This window comes from Falco naumanni, chromosome 17 (assembly GCF_017639655.2).
Source record: "Falco naumanni isolate bFalNau1 chromosome 17, bFalNau1.pat, whole genome shotgun sequence".
Taxonomy (NCBI): Eukaryota; Metazoa; Chordata; class Aves; order Falconiformes; family Falconidae; genus Falco; species Falco naumanni.
Window position 1 is genome coordinate 1,126,069 of NC_054070.1, and position 25,453 is coordinate 1,151,521.

The following is a 25,453-nucleotide window of genomic DNA, read 5'->3' on the forward strand; positions in this document are numbered from 1 at the left end:
CAGGGGGACAGAGGAGATATGGGGACACCAGGTACAAGGGGGACACGGGGGACATGGGAGACACAGGAGATATGGGGACATCAGGGACATGGGGGACACAGGGAACACAGGAGGTACGGGGGACAGAGGAGGTACGGGGGACACCAGAGCAGGGGGGACACAGGAGATATGGGGAGGACAGGGGGACTTGGGGGAAGTAGCAGATATGGGGGACATCGGGGGTGCGGGGTCACAGGGAACAGAGGAGGTATGGGGGGACATGGGGGACACGGGAGATATGGGGGACACCGGGGACTTGGCTCCGAATGTGGTGGGACATGGGGATGGGGGACACGGCTGTGTGGTGGGGACACGCCTGTCCCCACGGTGGCAGGGGGTGGCCGCACCTCACGGCATCTGCAGTGTCCCCCAGCAGAGACCCCACAGCCCCCGCTGAGCCAGTGACCCCCCCTCAGTGTCCCACAGTGTGGACACCAACAGCGCCTGTCCCAGTGACACTGACACGTGGCTGTCCCTGGTCACCACCGCAGCTGTCCCCTTGTCACCATGAGCTGCCAACAAAGGGCTGAGGAGCACAGCCTGGGCGTCACCCGGGGGTGTCCCAGGGGGACATGGTGCAAGCAGCCCCCTGCCAGGCCTGGGCACCCCGCACGGGGCTCGCATGCCTTGCACGGGACTTGTGCGGCCCCGTGCGAAGCACACACATGTTGCACAGGCCTCACGTGGCCTTGCGCACAGCTGCCACCCAGCACAGGGCTCGCACGGCCCCATACACAGCTCACACGGGGTGCAGGGAGCGTGCAGAGCCTCACGCACAGCCCTTGCATGCTGCAGGGCTGGGGGAGCCCAGGGTACGGCTCACACGTGGTGCACGGGGCTCGTAGGGCTTTGCACACTGCAGGTCTGGCACCGGGTTTGCACAGATCCATGCAAAGATCCCACGTGGCACAGTGTTTGCATGGCCCATGCAAGGCTCTTGTGCAACACAGGGTTTGCATGGCCCTGTGCAAGGCTTCTGTGCATCATATAGGGTGCCCCGTGCAAAGCTCACGTGGCACTCGGTTTGCATGTCACCATGCAAGGCTCTTGTGCAACACAGGGTTTGCATGGCCCCGTGCAAAGCTTCTGTGCATTGTATGGGGTTTGCACAGCCCTGTGCAAAGCTCTCATGTGGCACTGGGTTTCCATGGCCCCATGCAAAGTTCCTGTGTGACGCAGGCTTTGTGCGGCCCCATGCAAAGCTCCTGTGCATTGTGTGGGGGTTGCACAGCCCCATGCAAGGCTGCTGCATGACACATGCGCACAGCCCTGCGCAAAGCTCCTGTGTATCACGTGGGATTTGCACGGCCCTGTGCAAAGATCCTGTGTGGCAGTTTGCACAGAGCTGTGCAAAGATCCTGTGTATCACAGTATTTGCACGGCCCCATACAAGGCTCCTGCATGACACAGGCTTTGCGTGGCTCTGTGCAAAGCTCATGTGTGGCATGGTGTTTGCATGGCCTCGTGCAGAGCTCTGTATATCACAGGGTTTGCACGGCCCCATGCAAAGCTCTATATATCACGTGGGATTTGCACAGCCCTGTGCAAAGATCCTGTGTGGCACGGTGTTTGCATGGCCCCGTGCAAACCTCCAGCATGACACAGGGTTTACACAGCCCTGCACAAAGCTCCTGTGTATCACGTGGGATTTGCACGGCCCTGTGCAAAGATCCTGTGTGGCAGTTTGCACAGAGCTGTGCAAAGATCCTGTGTATCACAGTATTTGCACGGCCCCATACAAGGCTCCTGCATGACACAGGCTTTGCATGGCCCCGTGCAAAGCTCATGTGTGGCATGGTGTTTGCACGGCCCCATGCAAAGCTCCTGTGTATCATGTCGGATTTGCACGGCCCTGTGCAAAGATCCTGCGTATCACAGTGTTTGCAAGGCCCCATACAAGGCTCCTGCATGACGCAGGGCTTGCACGGTCCTGTGCAAAGTTCCCGTGTGGCATGGTGTTTGCACGGCCCTGTGCAAAGCTGTGTATTACGGTGTTTGCACAGCCCCATGCAAGGCTCCTGCATGACACAGGGTTTGCAAAGCTCATGCATGGTATGGTGTTTGCATGGCCCTGTGCAAAGCTCCTGTGTATTGCGTGGGATTTCCATGGCCCTATGCAAAGCTCCTGTGTGGCAAGGTGTTTGCACAGCCCCGTGCAAATCTTCTGTGTGACACAGGGTTTGCAAAGCTCATGTGTGGCATGGTGTTTGCACAGCCCCATGCAAAACTCCTGTGTATCACATGGGACTTCCATGGCCCCATGCAAAGCTCCCACGTGGCATGGTGTTTGCATGGCCTCATGCAAAGCTCCCAAGTATCACAGGGTTTGCATGGCCCCATGCAAGGCTGCTGCGCGACACAGAGTTTGCATGGCCCCATGCAAAGCTGTGTATGACATGGGATTTGCACAGCCCTGTGCAAAGATCCCGTGTGGCACAGTGTTTGCATGGCCCCATGCAAATCTCCAGCATGACGCAGGATTTGCACAGCCCTGCATAAAGCTCCTGTGCATTGTGTGGGATTTGCAAAGCCCCATGCAAAGATCCCGTGTGGCAGTTTGCACAGGGCTGTGCAAAGATCCTGTGTATCAGTGTTTGCACGGCTCCATACAAGGCTCCTGCATGACACAGGGTTTCCAAAGCTCGTGTGTGGCATGGTGTTTGCATGGTCCTGTGCAAAACTCCTGTGTATCACATGGGATTTCCACGGCCCAGTGCAAAGCTCCTGTGTGGCATGGTGTTTGCAAAGCCCTGTGCAAAGCTGTGTATTACGGTGTTTGCACAGCCCCATGCAAGGCTCCTGCATGACACAGGGTTTGCAAAGCTCATGCATGGTATGGTGTTTGCATGGCCCCGTGCAAAGCTCCTGTGTATTGCGTGGGATTTCCATGGCCCTATGCAAAGCTCCTGTGTGGCATGGTGTTTGCATGGCCCTGTGCAAAGCTGTGTATCACATGGTTTGCATGGCCCCATGCAAGGTGGCTGTGTGACAGGGTTTGCATGGCCCTGTGCAAAGATCCTGTGTGGCAAGGTGTTTGCACAGCCCCGTGCAAATCTTCTGTGTGACACAGGGTTTGCAAAGCTCATGTGTGGCATGGTGTTTGCACAGCCCCATGCAAAACTCCTGTGTATCACATGGGACTTCCATGGCCCCATGCAAAGCTCCCACGTGGCATGGTGTTTGCATGGCCTCATGCAAAGCTCCCAAGTATCACAGGGTTTGCATGGCCCCATGCAAGGCTGCTGCGCAACACAGAGTTTGCATGGCCCCATGCAAAGCTGTGTATGACATGGGATTTGCACAGCCCTGTGCAAAGATCCCGTGTGGCACAGTGTTTGCATGGCCCCATGCAAATCTCCAGCATGACACAGGATTTGCACAGCCCTGCATAAAGCTCCTGTGTATTGTGTGGGATTTGCACGGCCCCATGCAAAGATCCTGTGTGGCAGTTTGCACAGGGCTGTGCAAAGATCCTGTGTATCAGTGTTTGCACGGCCCCATACAAGGCTCCTGCATGACACAGGGTTTGCAAAGCTCGTGTGTGGCATGGTGTTTGCACGGTCCTGTGCAAAACTCCTGTGTATCACATGGGATTTCCACGGCCCAGTGCAAAGCTCTGTATCACAGTGTTTGCATGGCCCCATGCAAGGCTGCTGCACAACACAGGGTTTGCACAGCCCTGTGCAAAGCTCCTGTGTATCGCGTGGGATTTCCATGGCCTCCTGCAAAGCTCCCATGTGGCACGGTGTTTGCATGACCCCGTGCAAAGCTCTGTGTATCACATGGGATTTGCAGGGCCCTGTGCAAAGCTCCTGTGTGGCACAGTGTTTGCATGGTCCTGTGCAAAGCTCCTGTGCATCGCCTGGCACGCTCCCGTGCGCTGCGCGGGGTTTCCGCGGCCGCATCCACTGTGCCCGCCCTCGGCGGGAGCTGCGCGCACGGCCCGGACGCTCCGCGCAGCCCTTGTGCGCAGCCGTGCCCGGTGCTGGGGGCTCCCGCAGCCCGGTGCCGGCGCGGCGGGGCCCGGCGGCGGGTCAGAATCGCAGGGCGCTCAGCGGCCGCGGCCTCGCCTATCTGATCGACTCATCCCGCCCGCCGCTGGCCGCCGCACATTGCCCGCGGGCTTCGCGGCGCCGTTCTTCTCACCTCGGCCCGGCGCCGCCGGCCGATCGAATAAGATCAACGTGTAGGGGGGCCGGCGCGCGCCGCGCACCACACACCCGCGCCTCGCACACGCACACACACACGCACACACGCGCCTCACCCCCGCACCCCCGTCCACGCACCCCGCACACGCACCGGCGCCGCCGCACCCCGCCCGGCCCCGCCCCTGCGCTGCCATTTTATAGCGCGGCCGCGCGGGGCACGACGGGAACAGCGTGGCGCTGCCCCGCCCAGCTGCAGCGCGCCCCCTGGAGGCGGGAGGACCCCCCCCAAGGGGCACGCGCCTGCGCGGCCACCGCCCCCCCACTGCTGGGCGGGAGGGGGGGCGTGTGTGCGGTGTGTGAACGCGTGTCTGTGTGCAATGTGTGCACGCGTGTCTGTGTGTGGGTGCGATGTGTGCACGCGTGTCTGCGTGGGTGTGATGTGTGGACACTTGTCTGTGCGTGGGTGTGCTGTGTGCACACGTGTCTGTGATGTGTGCATGCATGTCTGTGCGTGAGTGTGCTGTGTGCACATGTGTCTGCATGGGAGTGCAATGTGTGCATGCCTGTCTGCTATGTGTGCATGTGTGTCTACATAGGAGTGCGATGTGTGCACACGTGTCTGTGTGGGTGTGATGTGTGGACACTTGTCTGTGCGTGGGTGTGCTGTGTGCACACGTGTCTGTGATGTGTGCATGCATGTCTGTGCGTGGGTGTGCTGTGTGCACATGTGTCTGCATGGGAGTGCAATGTGTGCATGCCTGTCTGCTATGTGTGCATGTGTGTCTACACGGGAGTGCAATGTGTGCACGCGTGTCTGTGCGTGGGGGCTGTGTGTATGTGTGTCTGTGGGTGCCTCTGGGTGTGCACATCTGTGTATGTGGGGGTGTGCGTCTGAGCACATGTATAAGCATGTACACGGACACACGCACAGCAGCCCCACATGCTCGTGCTGTGCACACGCAGCCCCCCTTTGCACTCACCCCCCGGCTGTGCCCGGCCTCACACGCATGTGCACACCACAGCCCCAGCCTCCCACTGCCACCCCCAGCCACACGTGCGTGGCCTTGCACACCCCTCCCCTGCAGCAGCACATGGTGTGCACACCTTGCACGCTCACCCCCCCCCCGTGCCCCACACTGAGCGGCTGAAGCGCTCCTGGCCCTGTGGGGCAAGAGGAGCCAGCCCTGCAGCCCCCCACCCTGGAGCCCCTCGCCCCACAGGACCCCCACCCCATGGGAGCTGGCCCCACAGCCCCTCGCCCCACGGGCCCCCCAGGAAGGGAGCCGTTGCTGCCCACAGGGGAACCCCCACTTTATTTGCACATTGTGGTCCGGCATTTACCAGCCGGGGGGTTACAAATGCCGCAGCTGCGGGGGAGACCCCCACCAAGGGACCCTGCACGCTCCCAGGGATGTAGGCAAATCCCGCTGGTGAGGAGGGTCCCTGCCCGCCCCCGGCCCCCCCCCGTCCCCCCAGCAGGAGGCTGCACCATCCTCCGTGAGCTGCGGCGGCCACGGTCCTGCCAGGACAGTGTTCGGCATGGGCAGAAGGCGCTCAGGGGGTACAGCCGGATCCCCCCCCTCGCCGAGGGGCTGGCAAACTGAGCCCCTCGCCCGCGGCCCCACTGCGCAGCCGGGAACTCATGTTCCAGCAGCTCAAAGGTGGCCCGGTGGCACCCACGGCCGCTGGGCCCTGCCGAGGGAGACGAGGTGGGTTTAAGCCGGGTGCCGGGCCATGGCGTGTCCCCAGGGATGCCACAGGCAGGGTCCAGGCTGGTGGCAGGGTGGCTGGGGTCAGTACCGAGGTCGCTGGTTGTCGGCGCCGTTACCGGCGGGTCCCCACGGGGTCACTTCACCACCAGGACATAGAAAGCCATGAGGACGCAGGAGACGGCCACAGCCACGTGCAGGCGGGTGCCAATGACAGCAGCTGGGGGGTCAGGGCAGAGTGGCGTGAGCCGGGGTGGGTGCAGAAGGTGCCCTGGGCTGGGGTGAGACCCCTGTATCCTCATCCTGGTGCCCAGTGTCCCCACCCTGGTGCCCAGCATCCCTACCCTGGACCCCTGTAACCCCATCCCGGATTCCTGTGTCCCCAACCTGGCACCCAGCATCCCCATCCCAGACCCCTGTAACCCCACCCCAGACCACTGTGTCCCCACCTTGGAGCCCAGGGTCCTCATGCCGGACTCCTGTAACCCCACCCTGGAGACCAGTATCCCCATCCCACAGCCCTGTAACCCCATCCCAGACCCCCGTGTCCCCACCCTAGAGCCCAGCATCCTCACCCCAGACTGCCTTAACCCCATCCCAGACCCCTGTGTCCCCAACCTGGCACCCAGTGTCCCCACCCCGGACCCCTGTAACCCTATCCCGGACCCCTGTGTCCCCAACCTGGTGCCCAGCATCCCCATCCCAGACCCCTGTAACCCCACCCCAGACCCCTGTGTCCTCACTTTGGAGCCCAGCATTCTCACCCCAGACCCGTATCCCCACCCTGGAGCCCAGTGTCCTCATCCCGGACCCCTGTAACCCCACCCTGGAGACCAGCATCCCCATCCCACACCCCTGTAACCCCATCCCGGACCCCCGTGTCCCCACCCTGGAGCCCAGCATCCTCACCCCAGACCCCTGTGTCCCCACCCCAGACTCCCTTAACCCCATCCCGGACCCCTGTGTCCCCATCCTGGCACCCAGCGTCCCCACCCCAGGCCCTGGCTCACCCTTGTAGAAGACGCCCCAGACGCCACGCTTCTCGGAGAGCAGCCAGGCCTTGAGCCGCGGCACCTTCCGCAGGTAGGCGCAGGTGCAGACCAGCAGCAGCCCGAACACCAGCAGCCCATCCAGCGAGTACACTGCAGGGACCCTCAGTGGGGCCAGCCCCCCCCAGACGGACCCAGGCCCCCAGCTCCCCCCAAAAGGGACCCAGGCTCCCTCCCCAGGCCCCCCAGCTCCACCCTAGATGGACCCAAACACCTCCCAGGCCCCCCGAAAACAGACCCAGGCCTCCCCAAGGCCCCCCAGCATTCCCCAAAGGGCCCCAGGCCCCCCAGCTCCCCACCCAGACACCCCCAGCTGCCCCAAAAAAGGGCCCAGGCCCCCAGCTCCCCTCCCCAGCCTCACAGCTCCACCCTAAACAGCCCCAGCCCCACCTCCCCTGGCCCCCCAGCAAAGGACCCAGCCCCCCACCTCAGCTCCCTCAAAAAGGGACTCAGGTCCCCAGCTCCCCCTCAAACCAGACCCAGACCTCCCCTAGGCCCCCTAGCTCCCCACCCAGACACTCTTCTCCCACTCCCCCCAAAAGGAGCCCAGGCCCACAGCTCCCCTCCCCAGGCTCCCAGCTCCCCCCTAAACAGACCCAACCCCACGACCCCTGGCCCCCCAGCTCCCCTCCCAGGCCACCCAGATCCCCCCTAAACAGACACAGTCCCCCCCTCCTCCCTGGCCCCCCACCTCAGCTCCCTCAAAAAGGGACCCAGGTCTCCAGCTCCCCCCCCAGGCCCCCAGCTCCACACCCAGGCCCCCAGCTCCCCCCACTGATAGACCCAGAAAACTCCCAGGCCCCCCAGCTTCCCCCCCAAAGAGACCCAGGCCTCCTCCAGGCCCCCTAACTCCCCCCCCACTACTGCCCCCAAAAGGAGCCCAGGCCCCCAGCTCCCCCCCAAACAGACCCAGGCCCCCACGTGGCCCCCTAGCATAGGGTCCACGCTCCCTGCTCCCCACCCAGGACCCCAACTGCTAAATGAACCCAGATCGCCCCCCAAAGGAACCCAGGACCCCAGCTCCCTGCCCAGAACCCCCTAGCCCTGCCCCCTACTAGTAAAAGGGACCCAGGACCCCAGGCCCCCCACCTCCCCCTAAAAGGGCCCCAGGCCCCCAGCTCCCCCACAATTGGACTCAAGCCTCCCAGCTCCCCACACAGACCACCCCAGATGCCGCAGAAGGGGCCCAGGCCTCCAGCTCCTCTCCCAGGCCCCCCAGCTCCACCCCAAACTGACCCAGGACCCCCAGCTCCCCACACAGACCCCCCAGCTCCCCCCAAAAGGGGCCCAGGCCTCCAGCTCCCCACACAGGTCCCTCAGCTCCCCCCAAAAGGGCCACAGTCCTCCAGCTCCCCACACAGGTCCCTCAGCTCCCCCCAAAAAGGGCCCAGGCCTCCAGCTCCCCTCCCAGGCCCCTCAGCTCCGCCCCAAACTGACCCAGGCCCCCCAGCTCCCCACACAGACTTTTCATCTCCCTCAGCTCCCCCAAAAAGGGGCCCAGGCTCCCAGCTCCCCACGCAGACCCACCCAGCTCCCCCCTCCAGGGACCCGGCGCCTGAGCGGACAGTGACACCCCCCCACCCGCCGTCCCCGGGGCTCCCTGAGGTGCCCGAGCAGCCGTGTCGTCCCTCACCGTTGGTCATGGCGGCGGCGGAGCCCCCCGGCGCTCCCCGGCCCCGCGGCGCTGCGCACGCGCGGCGCCCCTTCCCCCTCCGCCGCCAGCGCGACACCGGAAGCCGCAGGCGCGGCCAGTCGCGCGCCGATGGCGCCAGGCAAGGGCAGCCGACGGCCGAACCGCCAGGCGGGAAAATCGAGCCGGCCTGCGGGAGCAGGCGACCTCAATCGAGCGCCTATGGCAAGGGGCAGTGTCAGTATAGCCCAGTGCTGGCCCCACTCGCCCCACCAGCCCCCGTGCACCCGGCCCCCACTAAGCCCCAGAAACTACCAGTGCACCCAGTGCGCTCACCCTCTGTGGGGGGACACCCCATTCCAGTCCCCCAGTGACCCCCTGTCCTCCCAGTAACACCCCGGTGCACACAGTCTCTGCACTGGTTCCCAGTGACCTCCATGTTCCCCAGTAACTCCCATCCCGCCCAGAGCACCCAGTTCCCATCGCAGCTCTCCCAGTAACTGCCAGTGCCCCCAGTAATCCAAGGTTCCCCAATAACCAGTGCCGCCAGTAATCCCCCCAGTAACTCTGTGTGCCACACAGTCCCCACCCCAGTCCTCCCATAAGCCCTGTCACCCAAATGACTCCCAGTGCACCCAGTCTGCCCCCCTCCACCCACCAGGCCCACCCACCCACCCTTCTACCCACTCACCCACCCACCCACCAACACACCACCCATGTGTCCATCCCTCCACCCATTCATGTCCTTCCACGTACCCACCATCCCCCCCTGCATCCACGTGTCCGTGGGCGGTTGGGACAATTGGGTTGGGATGGTGGACCAGGGGTGGCCGAGGGAGGCGGCGTGGCAAGGATGGGTCAAGGGATGCTCGAGGGTGGCTGGGCCATGGGGACAGCTGGTGCCAGGCTGATGGGACACACAGGTCAGGAGATGGTGGGGCCATGGGGACATATGGGGCCAGGCTGATGGGACACCCAGGTCAGGAGGTGGCCGGGCCATGGGGACAGCTGGTGCCGGGCTGCTGGGACACCCAGGTCAGGAGGTGTCCAGGCCATGGGACAGCTGGTGCCAGGCTGCTGGAACACCCAGGTCAGGAGATGGTGGGGCCATGGGGACATATGGGGCCAGGCTGATGGGACACCCAGGTCAGGAGGTGGCCGGGCCATGGGGACAGCTGGGGCCAGGCTGATGGGGCACCCAGGTCAGGAGGTGTCCAGGCTGTGGGGACAGCTGGTGCCAGGCTGCTGGGACACCCAGGTCAGGAGATGGTGGGGCCATGGGGACAGCTGGTGCCGGGCTGCTGGGACACCCAGGTCAGGAGATGGTGGGGCCATGGGGACATATGGGGCCAGGCTGATGGGACACCCAGGTCAGGAGGTGGCCGGGCCATGGGGACAGCTGGTGCCGGGCTGCTGGGACACCCAGGTCAGGAGATGGTGGGGCCATGGGGACATATGGGGCCAGGCTGATGGGACACCCAGGTCAGGAGGTGGCCGGGCCATGGGGACAGCTGGTGCCGGGCTGCTGGGACACACAGGTCAGGAGATGGTGGGGCCATGGGGACAGCTGGTGCCAGGCTGCTGGGACACCCAAGTCAGGAGATGGTGGGGCCATGGGGACAGCTGGTGCCGGGCTGCTGGGACACCCAGGTCAGGAGGTGTTTGGGCCATGGGGACATATGGGGCCAGGCTGATGGGACACCCAGGTCAGGAGGTGTTTGGGCCATGGGGACAGCCATGAGGACCTTCCTGGTCCCCATGTGCCGCAGCAGGAGCTGTAGGTGGTGGTGGGGCCGGACCCCCTGCGGGCAGATGGGAGCAGGAGCTGGCTGGCAGGGCTGGGGGCTGCCCTGAGACCCCCCGGCAGACTCGGCCGCCCCAGCCGGCACATGGGAATGGCACCCGGCGCTGTTATTCCGGGAGAGCTCGTGGCCGGGGGCCACTGCCTGGCGCCCCCGGGGTGGTGGGATCCCATGCGCCGGTGCCCGGGATGAGCTGGCAGAGCCGGGGTGGCACCAGGCAGCGCTCGCACACCCCAACTGGCACCTGCCCCGGCGCTCACTGGGGGGAAAAAACCATAAAATAAAGGCTTTCATCTGGTTTTCTTGATGCAAATGTGCCAGATGGGGACAGCGGTGGGGACGGAGATGGGGACAGGGATGGGGACAGGCACAGGGATGGGGACAGGGTTGGGACGGGGATGGCAACGGGGATGGGGACAGGCACGGGGATGGGGACAGGGTTGGGATGGGGATGGCAACGGGGATGGGGACAGGCACGGGGATGGGGACAGGGTTGGGATGGGGATGGCAATGGGGATGGGGACAGGCACGGGGATGGGGACAGGGTTGGGATGGGGATGGCAACGGGGATGGGGACAGGCACGGGGATGGGGACAGGGTTGGGATGGGGATGGCAATGGGGATGGGGACAGGCACGGGGATGGGGACAGGGTTGGGATGGGGATGGCAATGGGGATGGGGACAGGCACGGGGATGGGGACAGGGTTGGGATGGGGATGGCAATGGGGATGGGGACAGGCACGGGGATGGGGACAGGGTTGGGATGGGGATGGGATGGCGCTGGCTTGGGCTGACAAGGGACAGAGCGTAGCCACGGTGGGAGAGTTGCAGGGCAGTGTGTTTGGTAGTGGTCCCATCACACCCCAGATGCAGGCTGGTGTCCACCCAAGGCCTTCAGCCATCTCCTGGTGGCACGGAGCCTTCCTCCACCCCCCTGGTCTTCCTCTCCCCCCTCCTCTTTTGGGGGTTTCTTTCTTCTCATTGTGGTTGTTTTTTTTCTGTTTCCAAAATTAAACACGCTTCCCCTCCTGCCCCTTCCACCCTGCAGCCCTTGCCCCATTGGGAAGGAAGTGCGAGATGCTGTTTTTGAGCAGATATCAAATCAACAACCCGACCGCTGGGTGCGGCAAGCACCACCCTGGGCACTGGGGAGGGCACCTGGCCACCGCCATGGCTCCCGAGGAGCTCTCCGGCTCGGCTGACTACGATTACCCACCGGTGACCAACGTGATGGTGAACGAGGAGGTCTTCTCCAGGTGGGAGGTCTTCTTCACTACTGTCTTCATCCCCATCCTCTACACCTTCATCTTCCTCCTCGGCCTCGTGGGGAACCTCTTTGTCATCATGCTGATGGCCAAGAAGAGCGGGGGCAAGCGGGTGGTGGACACCTTCGTGCTGAACCTGGCGGTGGCTGACATCATCTTCATCTGTACCTTGCCCTTCTGGGTGGTGGCAGGGGCGCAGGGGAACCGCTGGCTGCTCGGTGAAGGGCTCTGCAAGGTCAGCAGCTATGCCATCGCCGTCAACCGCTGCTCCAGTATCCTCTTCCTCACTGCCCTCAGCATGGAGCGCTACCTGGTCATTAGGAAGGTGTTGGACACCAAGATGGTGGGTTCCCAGAGGTACATCCGCATCACCTGTGCCATCATCTGGACTGTATCCCTCCTCCTGGGTGCCCCATCCCTGGTGTACCGGCGCCTGGATGGAGACGACTGCTGGGATGAAGATGGAGAGGACTTCAGCCTGGCCATGGTCTTCCTCACCTTCCTCCTGCCCTTGGGGATCATCACCTTCTGCTACTGCTCCATTTACTGCCGGCTCCAGCGCCACATCCGGCTGGGCAGGGGCGTCCAGCGCTCCCACCGCGCCATCATCACCATCGTCGCAGCCTTCCTCTGCTCCTGGCTGCCCCTCAACACCTGCAAGGTCCTGCTCTTCTTCCTTGCCAAGGGGATGCTGGTCCTGTCCCAGGGGCAGGAGGTGGCCCTGAGGTGGGTGGTGGCCAGCAGCACCTGCCTGGCCTTCGTTAACAGCTGCGTCAACCCCCTTGTCTATGCCCTGATGGACGGGCGCTGCCGCCCCCGATGTCCCTTCTGTCCCTGTGCACTGGGGACGGGTCCCAGCACGGCTGCCCCTTCCTCCACCACCGACTCCAGCCTCCTCTTTGGTGGCCGCATCTGGACCAAGACCCCCGCTGGCCCCCGGCACAGGGCTGGGACTGAGCTCCAGCTGGCACCGGGGGTCCCACGGGGCCACCCCGGGGTGAATACCCCCCCATGCTCCCCAGCGGCCCCGGGTGCCACCGCGGTCCCCGCTGTCCTGCCTGGTCCCCAGCTTTAATCCAGGTCCAGCCCCCCCGGTGCGATTCCCGAGGCAGCAGCACCCCATCCCAGCCCCAGCCCTGAGCAGGCAGGATCTGGCCCCAGGACAACCCCCTTCCTGCCCCATCGCCCCCCCACCCCGAGATGCTCTTCATAAGGGATGGCTTCAGGAGCAACAACCTGGTTTTAATCCAAATTTAATCCCAATTAATAAAACTTACCCCTATGACGAACAATGTATTTTAGTCTTTGAGCTGTTTTTACCACCCGTGGGGGGGAGAGGGGGGCTCGGCGCCAGTGGGGCTGCCAGCAACTCTGCCTGCTGCAGGGACAGAAAAAAAACTTTTTTTTCTCCAAATCTGCATTTTTTTTTGCTCTGCTGGGGTCTCTGTGCCGCTGGGCGAGGGGTGGCTGCGTCAAAGATGGGGTCTGTCCCATCCCCCACCATCACAGGGACATCGGGATGCTCTGGGTGGGGGGCGGGTGCTGAGGGGGCTGTGGAGGTGCAGGGCACCGCTGCTCTGCCTGTGCTCCTGCCTGCAGCTGCCTGCGGCTGCCTGCTGTCTGTGCAGCGAGCGCCTCTCCTGCCTGCACCCTGCCTGCCCCTCACTGCTCCCTGCCTGCACGCTGCCTGCTCCTGACTGCTCCCTATCTGTGCCCTGCCTGCGCCCTGCCTGTGCCCTGCCTTCCGGTAACTGCTCCCTGCCTGCGCCCTGCCTGCCCCTGCCTTCCCCTAACTGCTCCCTGTCTGTGCCCTGCCTGCCCCTGCCTGCCCCTGCCTGCACCCTGCTGGCACCTCTCCTGCCTGCACCCACCTGCACCCATGCTGTCTGACTGCTCACTGCTCCTCTCCTGCCTGCAGCATCTCCCCTGCCCGCCCCCTGCCCGCCCCCTGCCCACCCCCTGCCCACCCCCTGCCCTCTCATCCCGGTCCCCACAGGCCGTGGGACCGTCCCGCCGGCTGAGACAGACTTTCCACCACCTGCCCCTGGCAGCCCAGGATGTGGCCAACCCGTCTGTGCCCTGATTCATCTCACTCTGCACCGGCAGCTGTGGCAGCGGCGTTCCCACGGCCTGGCACAGCCCTGGCACAGCTCTGGCACTGCCCTGGCACAGCTCTGGCACAGCTCTGGCACTACCCTGGCGCTGCCCTTGCACTGCCCTGGCACAGCCCTGGCACAGCCCTGGCACAGCTCTGGCACAGGTCTGGCACTACCCTGGCGCTGCCCTTGCACTGCCCTGGCACAGCTCTGGCACAGCTCTGGCACAGCCCTGGCACTGCTCTGGCACCGCCCTTGCACTGCCCTTGCACAGCCCTGGCACAGCTCTGGCACAGCTCTGGCACCACCTTTGCACTGCCCTGGCACAGCCCTGGCACAGCTCTGGCACTGCCCTTGCACTGCCCTGGCACAGCTCTGGCACAGCCCTGGCACAGCCCTGGCACAGCTCTGGCACTGCCCTTGCACTGCCCTGGCACAGCCCTGGCACAGCTCTGGCACAGCTCTGGCACAGCTCTGGCACCGCCTTTGCACTGCCCTGGCACAGCCCTGGCACAGCTCTGGCACAGCTCTGGCACTGCCCTTGCACTGCCCTGGCACTGCCCTGGCACAGCTCTGGCACAGCCCTGGCACAGCTCTGGCACTGCCCTTGCACTGCCCTGGCACAGCCCTGGCACAGCTCTGGCACTGCCCTGGCACTGCCCTGGCACAGCCCTGCTCTGCCCCTCACCTGTCTCCTCCTGCCTGGGGACAGGGACAGGACAGGCTGCCTCTGCTCCCAGCGGGTTCCTGCCCTGGGAAGGGACGGTGGCAGCAGTGCCAGGGTGGCAGTGCCAACCCCATTGCCCTGCCCGTGCCGCCAGGCTCAGGTCCCTGCTGGCCCCGGCATTCTGGGGCCACCAGCCCTGGGGGAGATGCCCCAGCCGTGGGCCATGGCAGGGATGGGGACAGTGTCCCTGTGCCCGGCCTGGCCCTGCACAGCACCAGGGATGGAGCCAGCACCCAGCACTGTGCCGTGGTGTGCCATGCCATGCTGTGCCGTGCCGTGCTGTTGCCATGGTGTGCCGTGCCATGTCACACAATACCATGACATACTGTTCTATCTCATATCATGCCCTACTATGCCACACCGCATCATGCCATGCCATGCCACGCCACACCACACCACACTGTGCCATGCTGTGCCATACCGTGCCGTGCCGTGCCAGGCCAGGCCATATGATACCATACCATGCCACACTGTGCCACGCTACACTGTACTTTGCCATATCACCCACAAAGTGCCAAGCCATACCAAGCTGTGCAGAACCATACTGAGCTGTGCTGAGCCGCGTCGAGCCATATGGCACTGTGCCATGCCGTATTGAGCTGTACCAAACCGTACTGAGGTATGCCGTGCTGTGCTGAGCCATGCCAAGCTGTGCCAAGCCATGTCAAGCCGTACAGCACCACGCCGTGCCATATTGAGCCATACCAAGGCATGCTGTGCAGTGCCAAGCCACGTCAAGCTGTGCTGAGCCGTGTTGAGCCATACGGTGCCATGCCGTGCCATATTGAGCCGTACCAAGCCGTGCTAAGCCATGTTGAGCTGTGCCAAGCTATGTCAAGCTATGCCGAGCCACGTCAAGCTGTGTCAAGCCCTGTGGAGTCATACAGCGCCATGCTGTGCCATATCGAGCCATACCAAGCCGTGCTGAGCTGTGCTGAGCCATGTTGAGCCGTGCTGAGCCATGTTGAGCTGTGCCATGCCATGCTGAGCCATGTCAAGCCGTGCTGAGCCATGCTGAGCCATCCAGTGCCATGCTGTACCATATCGAACCATACCAAGCCGTGCTGAGCTGTGCTGAGCCATGTTGAGCCATCCAGTGCCATGCTGTGCCATGTTGAGCCGTGCCAAGCCGTGCCATGCTGTGCTGAGCCATGTCAAGCCGTGCTGAGCCATGTTGAGCCATCCAGTGCCATGCTGTGCCATATTGAGCCATACCAAGCCGTGCCAAGCTGTGCTGAGCCGTGTCAAGCCGTGCTGAGCCATGTTGAGCCATCCAGTGCCAAGCTGTGCCATACTGAGCCATACCAAGCCGTGCCAAGCTGTGCTGAGCCGTGTCAAGCTGTGCTGAGCCATGTTGAGCCATCCAGTGCCATGCTGTGCCATATTGAGCCATACCAAGCCGTGCCAAGCTGTGCTGAGCCATGTCAAGCCGTGCTGAGCCATGTTGAGCCATCCAGTGCCATGCTGTGCCATATTGAGCCATACCAAGCCGTGCCAAGCTGCGCTGAGCCGTGTCAAGCCGTGCTGAGCCATGTTGAGCCATCCAGTGCCATGCTGTGCCATATTGAGCCATACCAAGCCGTGCCAAGCTGTGCTGAGCCGTGTCAAGCCGTGCTGAGCCATGTTGAGCCATCCAGTGCCATGCTGTGCCATATTGAGCCATACCAAGCCGTGCCAAGCTGCGCTGAGCCGTGCTGAGCTGTGCTGAGCCATGTTGAGCCATCCAGTGCCATGCTGTGCCATATTGAGCCATACCAAGCCGTGCCAAGCTGTGCTGAGCCGTGTCAAGCCGTGCTGAGCCATGTTGAGCCATCCAGTGCCGTGCTGTGCCATATTGAGCCATACCAAGCCGTGCCAAGCTGTGCTGAGCCGTGTCAAGCCGTGCTGAGCCATGTTGAGCCATCCAGTGCCATGCTGTGCCATATTGAGCCATACCAAGCCGTGCCAAGCTGCGCTGAGCCGTGCTGAGCTGTGCTGAGCCATGTTGAGCCATCCAGTGCCATGCTGTGCCATATTGAGCCATACCAAGCCGTGCCAAGCTGTGCTGAGCCGTGTCAAGCCGTGCTGAGCCATGTTGAGCCATCCAGTGCCAAGCTGTGCCATATTGAGCCATACCAAGCCGTGCCAAGCTGTGCTGAGCCGTGTCAAGCCGTACGGTGCCATGCCGTGCCGTACTGAGCTGTACCAAGCTGTACTGAGCTGTGCCGTGCCAAGCCGCGCCATGCCGAGCTGGTGGGCAGGCCCTCGCCGTTGCCGCCGCCGTGGGGCAGAGGCCGGGGCGCGTGGGGCGGCGTGGGCGCGGGTGGCGGCGGCTGGGGAAGGTGTTGCTCACCCGCTCCTCCCCTCCGCCTCAAGTCAAAACACGTCCCCGTGTCCTGGGTGCAGCAGAGCCGGCAGCGGCGGCGAGCGCCCAGGTAAGGCATCGCCCCCCGGCCCCGCCGCGGACCCCCCGGGACCCCGCACCCCTCCCTGCCTCGGTTCCCCAAGCCGCCCCGCATCCTGCTGGGGGAAACTGAGGCACGGCAGGGGCCACAGCAATGCAAAAGCAGAGGCAAGGACACCCCCCCCTCCCACCCATTCGCCCCCCCAGGAGCAGGGGGTGCCGGGGATGAGCCCCTTTCCCAGGGCCAGCAGCCACCCCCACTCCGGGAGCTGCCTCCAGCCCAGACGGAAAAGAAATCAAAAGTGGGAGAAACTGGGAGAGGCGCCCAGCGAAACCGGCCGGGGCGGGAGCAAGGCCCCCCCCAGCCCCCCCGCCGCACCCCGACCACCTTTGCCCCCGGGATGGGTCTCACCCAGGCACCACGCACGTGTTCGCACACCTTTGTTTATCGTAGGACCTACAAGAAGGCAGGGAAAGCAAACACGGCCTCGCCTTCCTCCCCCGCCGCCATCGCCATCGCTGGGCGGCCGGCAGGGACGGGGCGATGCGGGGGGCTGGGGGGAGCGCGGGCAGGGGGGCACCCATGGGTGCTGCCTGGGGGGTGGCGAGGGGACAAGGCTTCTCCCTGCTGTCGCCCGTAGGGTCCCGGCCCGGCATGGGGGAGGTGAGCGACACCGACAGCGGGATCATGCTGCACTCGGGTGAGCGCTGGGGGGGTGCTGGGGGGGGGGGGACGTCCCGGGGTGCCCCCGTGCCCCCCATGTCCCCTCGCTGGGCTGAGAACGGGGCACTTGGGTGCACAGGGCTGCCCTGGGGACACCCAAAAGCTCCTTGAGGGTGGGGGTGGGGAAATGGGGGGTTCCCCTGTTTGGGGGGGGCACCCAAGCGTGGCGGGGAAGGGGGGGGGGGGGGGCAGACCGGCTTTGACTCAGCCGGATTTCGCTCCGGGACGGCTGAGTCAGGGTGAAACCTTCCCTGTGCCCCCCCCCCGCCCCCCCCCCCGTGCTGGGAAATCACGGCTGCCCCAGGGCAGCTGGAGCACCCATGGGTGTTGTTGGGGGGGGGGGGCTCACGGCTGCTGGGGGAAACTGAGGCAGGGAGACTGGGGTGGGGAGGGGGAGGGGGGGGTCTGGGTGCATCTCAGAACATCCGTCCGTCCGTCCGTCCCCAGGCCCCGACAGCCCCGTGTCGCCCCTGAAGGAGCGGGCGCAGGCAGGGCGCAGGCAGCAGGCGCTGGAGGCTCGGCTGGAGGGCTGCGTGCAGGAGCTGCGGCGGCTCTGCCTGCGCGAGGCGGTGAGTGGGGGGGGGACGGACCCCTGCCTGACTCCCCCTGCCTGACCCCCCTGCCCCACGCCAGCAGCTCAGTGTCCCCGGGCCGCCCCCCCAGGAGCTGACGGGGACGCTGCCCTGCGAGTACCCTCTGAAAGCTGGCGAGAAGCCCCCCAAGGTCCGGCGCAGGATCGGTGCTGCCTTCAAGCTGGATGAGACCCTCGTTCTGCACGGGGCGGTGAGGGGCTCGTCGCTGTGCCACCGGGGTGGGGGGCATCCCTGTGGTGGGCAGTGGGGACCCCACCAGTGTGCAACTGGTGTGGAGGGGCATCCCTGGGGTGAGCGGTGGGGACCCACCAGTGTGCCACTGGGGTATCCCTGTGGTGGGCAGTGGGGACCCCGCTGGTGAGCAACTGGGATGGGGGCGTCCCTGTGGTGGGCAGTGGGGACCCCGCTGGTGAGCAACTGGGATGGGGGCATCCCTGTGGTGGGCAATGGGGACCCCGCTGGTGAGCAACTGGGATGGGGGCGTCCCTGTGGTGGGCAGTGGGGACCCCGCTGGTGAGCAACTGGGATGGGGGCGTCCCTGGGGTGGGCAATGGGGACCCCGCTGGTGAGCAACTGGGATGGGGGCGTCCCTGTGGTGGGCAATGGGGACCCCGCTGGTGAGCAACTGGGATGGGGGCATCCCTGTGGTGGGCAGTGGGGACCCCGCTGGTGAGCAACTGGTATGGGGGCGTCCCTGTGGTGGGCAATGGGGACCCTGCTGGTGAGCAACTGGGATGGGGGCATGCCTGTGGTGGGCAGTGGGAACCCCGCCAGTGTGTAACCGGGGTGGGGGGCATCCCTGCGGTTGGGAGTGGGGACCCTGCTGGTGAGCAACCGGGGTGGGGGGCATCCCTGGGGTGGGCAGTGGGGACCCTGCCAGTGTGCAACTGGGATGGGGGCATCTCTGGGGTGGGTGGTGGGGACCCCACTGGTGTGCAACTGGGATGGGAGCATCCTTGGGGTGGGCAGTGGGGACCCCGCTGGTGTGTAACCGGGGTAGGGGGCATCTCTGGGGTGGGCAGTGGGGACCCCCCTCCAGCCCAGCCTGGAGCCATGGAAGATGTCCAAGCGTCACCCAGAGATGTCCCCATCCCCATCCCATCTTGTGCCTGGCTAGTGTGCAAGCATGATGGGGGTGGCAGCGTGCTGAGCGTGTCCCCTCGGTCCCCAGGACCCGCTGAGCGCCCTGGAGCGGGACCTGGCGCTGCAGCTGCAGATCGCCAAGGCTGCCCGCCGCCTCTGCCGGGAGGAGAACATCAGCAAGCGGCTCCGCAAGCGCCGGCAGACAGCAGCGCTGCTGGAGGAGCAGAAGCTGAAGGACCTGGAGAACATCCTCAACCAGCGACGGCTCCTGGCTGGCCGACGGCCTTTGCCTGCTGGTGCTGGAACCAGTGCTGCTGAGGGTGAGCCCCCCTTGTGCCCCCCCCGGCTGGCGGTGGCTCGGCTGGGGGATGCTGGTGGTCAGGGAGGCAGAAATGGGTGCAGCTTGCTTGGGTGTCATTGGTGACTGCACCCCAATATGCCATCCCTGGCACGTGGCACCCCAGTCCTCCATCCCTAGTGAACACACTCCCCAGGTGCCCCCCAGTATGCCATCCCTGGCACGTGGCACCCCAGTCCTCCATCCCTAGTGAACACACTCCCCAGGTGCCCCCCAGTATGCCATCCCTGGCACGTGGCACCCCAGTCCTCCATCCCCAGTGAACACACTCCCCAGGTGCCCCCCAGTATGCCATCCCTGGCGTGTGGCACCCCAGTCCTCCATCCCCAGTGAACACACTCCCCAGGTGCCCCCCCAAATGCCATCCTTGGTGAACACACCCCGTTTCCCCGTCATCTGATGAGTGCACCCCTGTGGATGCATCCCAGTTCTCCATCCCCAGTGAATGCACCCTACTGGGTTCCCCCCAGTGTGCTGTCCCCAGTGAATGCACCCCAATTCCCTACCCCTGGTGAATGCCTCCCCCTAGATGCACCCCAACGCACCATCCCTGGTGAATGCACCCCAATTCCCCATCCCCAGTGAATGTACCCCCCATAGATGCACCCCAACACACCATCCCTGGTGAATGCACCCCAATTCCCCATCCCCGGTGAATGCACCCCCCATAGATGCACCCCAACACACCATCCCTGGTGAATGCACCCCAATTCCCCATCCCTGGTGAATGCACCCCCCATAGATGCACCCCAACACACCATCCCTGGTGAATGCACCCCACTGGGTTCCTCCAGCGTGCTGTCCCCAGTGAATGCACCCCAATTCCCTATCCTTGCTGAATGCACCCCCCTAGATGCACCCCAACACACCATCCCTGGTGAATGCACCCCAATTCCCCATCCTCGGTGAATGCATCCCCCATAGATGCACCCCAACACACCATCCCTGGTGAAGGCACGACTCTGAGAGCCCCCTGAATACCATCCCTGGTGCATGCACCCTGGTGAATGCACCCCAATCCCCACACCCCCAGTGAAAGCACCCCGATATGTTCTCCCTGATGGGTGCACCCCACTGAAGGCACCCCAGTACTTCATCCCAGCTGACTGCCCACTCATGCATGCACCCTGACATGCAGCCCCCAGTGAATGCACCCCAATGCTTCATCCCTGGTGGCTGCATCCTTGTGAGTGCACCCCAAAACTTCATCTCCAGTGCATGCACCCCAATACACCATCCCTGCTGGAGACACCCTCATTAATGCACCCCGATACTTCATCCCCGGTGATTACACCCCAGTGCACCATCCCTGCTGTATGTACCCCCAAGAATGCACCCCAAAACTTCACCCCTGCTGGTTGCACACCATGTCTACCCCCCAATCCGCCATCCCCAGCAAATGCACCCCAATGGGTGGCAGGATTTGGCCCCGCTGCGGTGTCCCCCTCCTGGTGGCAGCCATCCAGGTGGGTCCCCACTTTGCCCCCGTGCGTGCCTCGGCTCTGTCCCCCCGGGACTTCTGCGTCCAGCCGTCCCCAGGGACCAGGGACATGGTGGTGGTGGCTTCTTCCCTCCTGGTGCCCCCAAACCTGGCCGGTTCCCCTCCTCCTGCCCAGCCTGGGCAGGCTGGGAGCTGCCTGCAGCGCCGGCAACGCAGCTCGGCAAAGCCGGCCTGGCCGGTACCGCCACTGTCCCGGAGCGTGTCGGGACAGGCGGCGTGGGAGAGGGAGAGCGGAGGCCTCCGGGGACGCGCTGGGTGGCGGCGGGTGCCCTGGGAGCGTTTTGGCACCAGCACCGGCACCGGCACCGTTCTCACCTGTCCCCTGCCCCGCAGAGCTCAGCGCCTCCGACGAGAGCTCCCTGTCGGATGCCGTCCTGCTGGAGGAGGGTAAGGGGGCTGCGGGGGCAGGGGGGACACACCGGGGTGCCCCCTCGTGTAGGCCCCCCATCCCAACCCTCCATCTCTCCCACAGAGGAAACACGGCTACCAGGACCTGCCACCCCACGGGGGTCCCCGTCCCCCGAGGAGCCCCCCGAGGGGGAGGGGTCAGGGCCCCCGCCGGCCTCCTCCAGCCCCTGGTGCGAGACCAGCCTCGACAGACCCTACGAGAAGGCCAAAAAACCTGGCTTCGACCTCGGGGATGGGGAAACCCGGGGGTCCCGGTGCTACCCCGGGTCCCCACCAGCCATCCCTGCTACCCCCTCGGCCCCCGGCAGCCCTGACCCCACAGCCTCACTGGCACCCAGGACGGGGGACGTCCCCCCCTACCGCTTTGTCCCCATCAGGACCCTGGTGCTGTGCCGGCAGGCGGGCTCCAGCGCTCCCAGCACCCCGGAGCCATCGGGCCGGCGAGGACAGTCCCAGTCCCTGAGGTATGTCCTGTGCCTGGGGAGGGGGGACAAGGGCTTCTGCAAGGGAGGATGGAGACAACCCCATGGGAAGGAGGATGGAGATACCCTCATGGAGATGATGGAGCTAAACCCATGGGGAGGAGGAGGAGGGGGGAGATAATCCCATGGGGAGGATGGAGATACCCTCTTGGAGATGATGGAGCTAAGCGCATGGGGAGGAGGAGGAGGGGGGAGATAATCCCATGGGGAGGATGGAGATACCCTCTTGGAGATGATGGAGCTAAACCCATGGGGAGGAGGAGGAGGGGGGAGATAATCCCATGGGGAGGATGGAGATACCCTCTTGGAGATGATGGAGCTAAGCGCATGGGGAGGAGGAGGCGGGGGGAGATAATCCCATGGGGAGGATGGAGATACCCTCTTGGAGATGATGGAGCTAAACGCATGGGGAGGAGGAGGAGGGGGGGAGATAATCCCATGGGGAGGATGGAGATACCCTCTTGGAGATGATGGAGCTAAACCCATGGGGAGGAGGAGGAGGGGGGAGATAATCCCATGGGGAGGATGGAGATACCCTCTTGGAGATGATGGAGCTAAGCGCATGGGGAGGAGGAGGAGGGGGGAGATAATCCCATGGGGAGGATGGAGATACCCTCTTGGAGATGATGGAGCTAAACCCATGGGGAGGAGGAGGAGGGGGGAGATAATCCCATGGGGAGGATGGAGATACCCTCTTGGAGATGATGGAGCTAAGCGCATGGGGAGGAGGAGGAGGGGGGGAGATAATCCCATGGGGAGGATGGAGATACCCTCTTGGAGATGATGGAGCTAAACCCATGGGGAGGAGGAGGAGGGGGGAGATAATCCCATGGGGAGGAGGCTGGAGATAGTCCCAGGGAGAGAAGACGGAGCTAACTCGCTGGAGATGATGGAGCTAACCCATGGGGAGGCTGGAGCTAATCCTGTGGGGATGCCTCACCCTGCACCCACAGGGTGCTCAGTCCCATGTCCCCCCCCTTCCCACACCCCCGGCCTTTTGGGTGAGCGGCAAGGGGAAGGGGCCGCCTCAGCTGCAGCCCCCTGCCCGCAGGGTAGAGGCGTGCTGGCAGCCCGGCGAGCCGCGGGGCCGCAGTGCCGTACCCCGCCGGCGCCCCACGTACTACACAGTGACGGTGCCCACCGCCTGCATCCCGACCCCCGGCCCCGCCTGCCGCTCCGGCTCCGACGACAGCATCTCCGACCTCTCCAGCATCTCCCACGCCACCTCCCCGGGCAGCAGCAGCCCCGACGTCTCCTTCCCACGCCCCAAAGTCCCACCACCCCTCGCCGAGCCGGGTTACTACCCCCGCGGTGCCCACCGGTTCCTGCCACCTGCCAGCCCCCCAGCTTTCCTCTACGAGCAGGATCTGGCCCCGTTACGCTACCAGCGCCTGGTGCCCTCGCACAGCCGCATCGTGCGCACCCCCTCGCTCAAGGACTACGCGCCGGCCGGGGGTCGGGGGCTCTCCAAGGCGGCTGTGACCGAGGAGCTCAAATCATGGCACCAGCGTGCCCGGCTGCGGGGTGCCCGTCCCCACTCCCTCGACCGGCAAGGGGCCTTTCGGGGACCCCGTGGTGGGACCACCAGGGACGTGCCCATCACCCGTGGAGTCCTGCCGCGGACTCAGGTAGGGCATTGGGTGCTGGGACGGGGGTCGGGGTGTGGGAGAGTGGAGGGCAACATGATGCCCATTCCCCTATGGTGACCCCCTGGGTGCTGCCCTGTGGGTGACTGGGTGACATGAGTTGCCACCCTGAGGTGGTTCATGGGTAAGTGGCTCTGGTGGGGTCCCATGAGGGTCCCCAGAGCAGGCATAGGGTCCTGAGGGGATCCATGGGGAAGAACTGGGGTCCCATGAGTTTCCCTTGGGGCAGGACGGGGGACCCCTAAGGGTCCCTGGAACAGGACTGGTGAAGGTCTCGTGGGACAGGGCCAGTTCCCTAAGGGGGTCCCTGGGACAGGCCCAGGGTCCCAGAAAGGTCCCTAGTGCAGGAATGGGGTCCTGAGGAGGTCCCATGGCCAGGACCAGGGTCTTCTGAGGGTCTTGGGCACAAGACCAACATCTCTCAAGGCTTTCTGGGGCCGGATGAGACCCTCTGATGGTCCCTCTGGGCAGGTCCAGGGTCCCATGAGCAGGATCCAGGGTCCCACGAGGGGTGCTGGGGCAGGCCAGGATGCTGAGGGGGTCCCTGGGTCAGGGCTGGGGTCCCACGTGGGTCCCTCCAGTCACACCCAGCATCCCACGGACAGAACCCAGGGCCCCACGTGGGCTCAGCAGCGGGGTGCCCCTGGGCAGGAGGGTCCCTGCAAACATTTTGGGGGGTGGCTCCCCTCCACCTGGGGGGTCCCGCTGGGATGGGTGCAGGCAGCACAGCGTGGCACACCGTGCCGGGATGGTGGCACCCGTGGCACAGCCGGGGCCCATGCCGGGCAAGCCAGGACCTGCAGCCGTGCCCCCCCCCCAACACCCCCTGCCGCGGGATGTGCCCCCTGGGGTGCTGCCCGGTCCAGGGTGGGGTGCCGGCACCCACAGGCTCCTTCTCCCACGCAGGCGCCCCCGGTACGTGTCCTGCGGCGCTCGGCGGACGGCGTGCCCGTGCAGGTCTACGTGCCTGAGAATGGCGAGATCGTCACACAAGTGTGAGCGTGGGGACCCCCACCCTGGGGGGGGCACAGCCTGGCTGGGCCAGGGCCAGGGCCGTCCCACGCCCCTCCCCCCCCCCCCATCCCCCCCCCCGTATGAAGACACGGGTGGGAGGCTCAGCCGCCCCCCAGCGCTCCTGGGGTGTGCGGGGCTGGGACAGGGTGGCTGGGGCTGGCCCCCACCCCCGTGTCCCCTCGCTGGCACTGTGACCCCGATGCTGATGGTGCCACCGCGATGGGGGGCATTGGTCTCTAATAAAGGTGGTCGTTGAGGTGCTCCTGCCCTCGCCAGCCTCGGGATGTGTCACCTCTGTGTCCCCAGCCCTGTCCCTGGCGGGGTCACCCCTCCCCTGGATCCAGCAGTGGGTTGGCATTTCCAGGATCGGGCCCCGGGGGCTGGGGGTCCGGCCGTGCCTCTGTGGGCTCGGGATGGGGGGGCAGGGCAGGGGTGGGGGGAGGGGAAGGCGGGCAGGGGGCGGACATGAAGGGTGCAGGGGAAGGGGTGCGAGGGGGGAGAAATAAGGGGTGCAGGGGAGGGGAAGGGGTGCTGGGGAGGGAAATGATGGGGAGCAGGGGGGCAGGGAAGGGAGGGGGCTCGGGGGCTGTGAAAGGCGGGGGACAGGGCAGGGGGTCCAGGCAGGGGTCCGGGCAGGGGGACAGGGCAGGGTGACAGGGCAGGGGTCCAGGCAGGGGGACAGGGCACGGGGACAGGGCAGGGGGACAGGGCAGGGGGACAGGGCAGGGGTCCAGGCAGGGGGACAGGGCACGGGGACAGGGCAGGGTGACAGGGCAGGGGTCCGGGCAGGGTGACA

The 25,453-nt window shown here is 65.0% G+C and overlaps 3 protein-coding genes and 1 non-coding gene across 5 annotated transcripts; 2 read left to right on the forward strand and 2 right to left on the reverse strand.

Annotated features, from left to right (window-relative positions):
* Window positions 1-4,069: 4,069 nt before the first annotated feature.
* On the reverse strand, window positions 4,070-4,306 carry LOC121098761. Its single transcript, XR_005831349.1, has one exon.
* A 1,171-nt stretch (window positions 4,307-5,477) lies between these two features.
* Window positions 5,478-8,623, reverse strand: TMEM167B (transmembrane protein 167B). Of its 2 annotated transcripts, none has more exons than XM_040617040.1 (3): window positions 8,579-8,623; window positions 6,907-7,038; window positions 5,478-6,116 (listed from the first exon to the last, which is right to left on the reverse strand). In XM_040617040.1, exons 1-3 carry the CDS (start codon window positions 8,586-8,588, stop codon window positions 6,034-6,036), a joined length of 225 nt encoding a protein of 74 aa, XP_040472974.1. In that variant the 5' UTR covers window positions 8,589-8,623; the 3' UTR covers window positions 5,478-6,033. The 2 variants fall into 2 exon arrangements, with proteins under 2 accessions (XP_040472974.1, XP_040472973.1); XM_040617039.1 differs by having other exon boundaries at window positions 5,478-6,172.
* Window positions 8,624-11,547: 2,924 nt separating this feature from the next.
* On the forward strand, window positions 11,548-12,717 carry LOC121098449 (probable G-protein coupled receptor 25). The gene has a single exon (XM_040616407.1). The coding sequence runs from the start codon at window positions 11,548-11,550 to the stop codon at window positions 12,715-12,717; it is 1,170 nt and encodes a 389-aa protein (XP_040472341.1).
* A 4,755-nt stretch (window positions 12,718-17,472) lies between these two features.
* On the forward strand, window positions 17,473-24,937 carry INAVA (innate immunity activator). The gene is made up of 8 exons (XM_040616573.1): window positions 17,473-17,549; window positions 18,020-18,141; window positions 18,236-18,355; window positions 19,337-19,568; window positions 21,441-21,494; window positions 21,580-21,979; window positions 23,049-23,625; window positions 24,550-24,937. Exons 1-8 carry the CDS (start codon window positions 17,504-17,506, stop codon window positions 24,640-24,642), a joined length of 1,644 nt encoding a protein of 547 aa, XP_040472507.1. The 5' UTR covers window positions 17,473-17,503; the 3' UTR covers window positions 24,643-24,937.
* Window positions 24,938-25,453: the final 516 nt, after the last annotated feature.

Coding starts and splice junctions, on each gene's coding strand:
- TMEM167B (XM_040617039.1), bottom strand. Junction 6,173..6,906: donor CTGGGGCGTCTTCTACAAGG/GTGAGCCAGGGC, acceptor GTCTCACCCCAG/CCCAGGGCACCTTCTGCACC.
- INAVA (XM_040616573.1), top strand. CDS start 17,504: ATGGGGGAGGTGAGCGACACCGACAGCGGGATCATGCTGCACTCGG. Junction 19,569..21,440: donor TGGAACCAGTGCTGCTGAGG/GTGAGCCCCCCT, acceptor CCTGCCCCGCAG/AGCTCAGCGCCTCCGACGAG. Junction 21,495..21,579: donor TGCCGTCCTGCTGGAGGAGG/GTAAGGGGGCTG, acceptor TCTCTCCCACAG/AGGAAACACGGCTACCAGGA.
- LOC121098449 (XM_040616407.1), top strand. CDS start 11,548: ATGGCTCCCGAGGAGCTCTCCGGCTCGGCTGACTACGATTACCCACCG.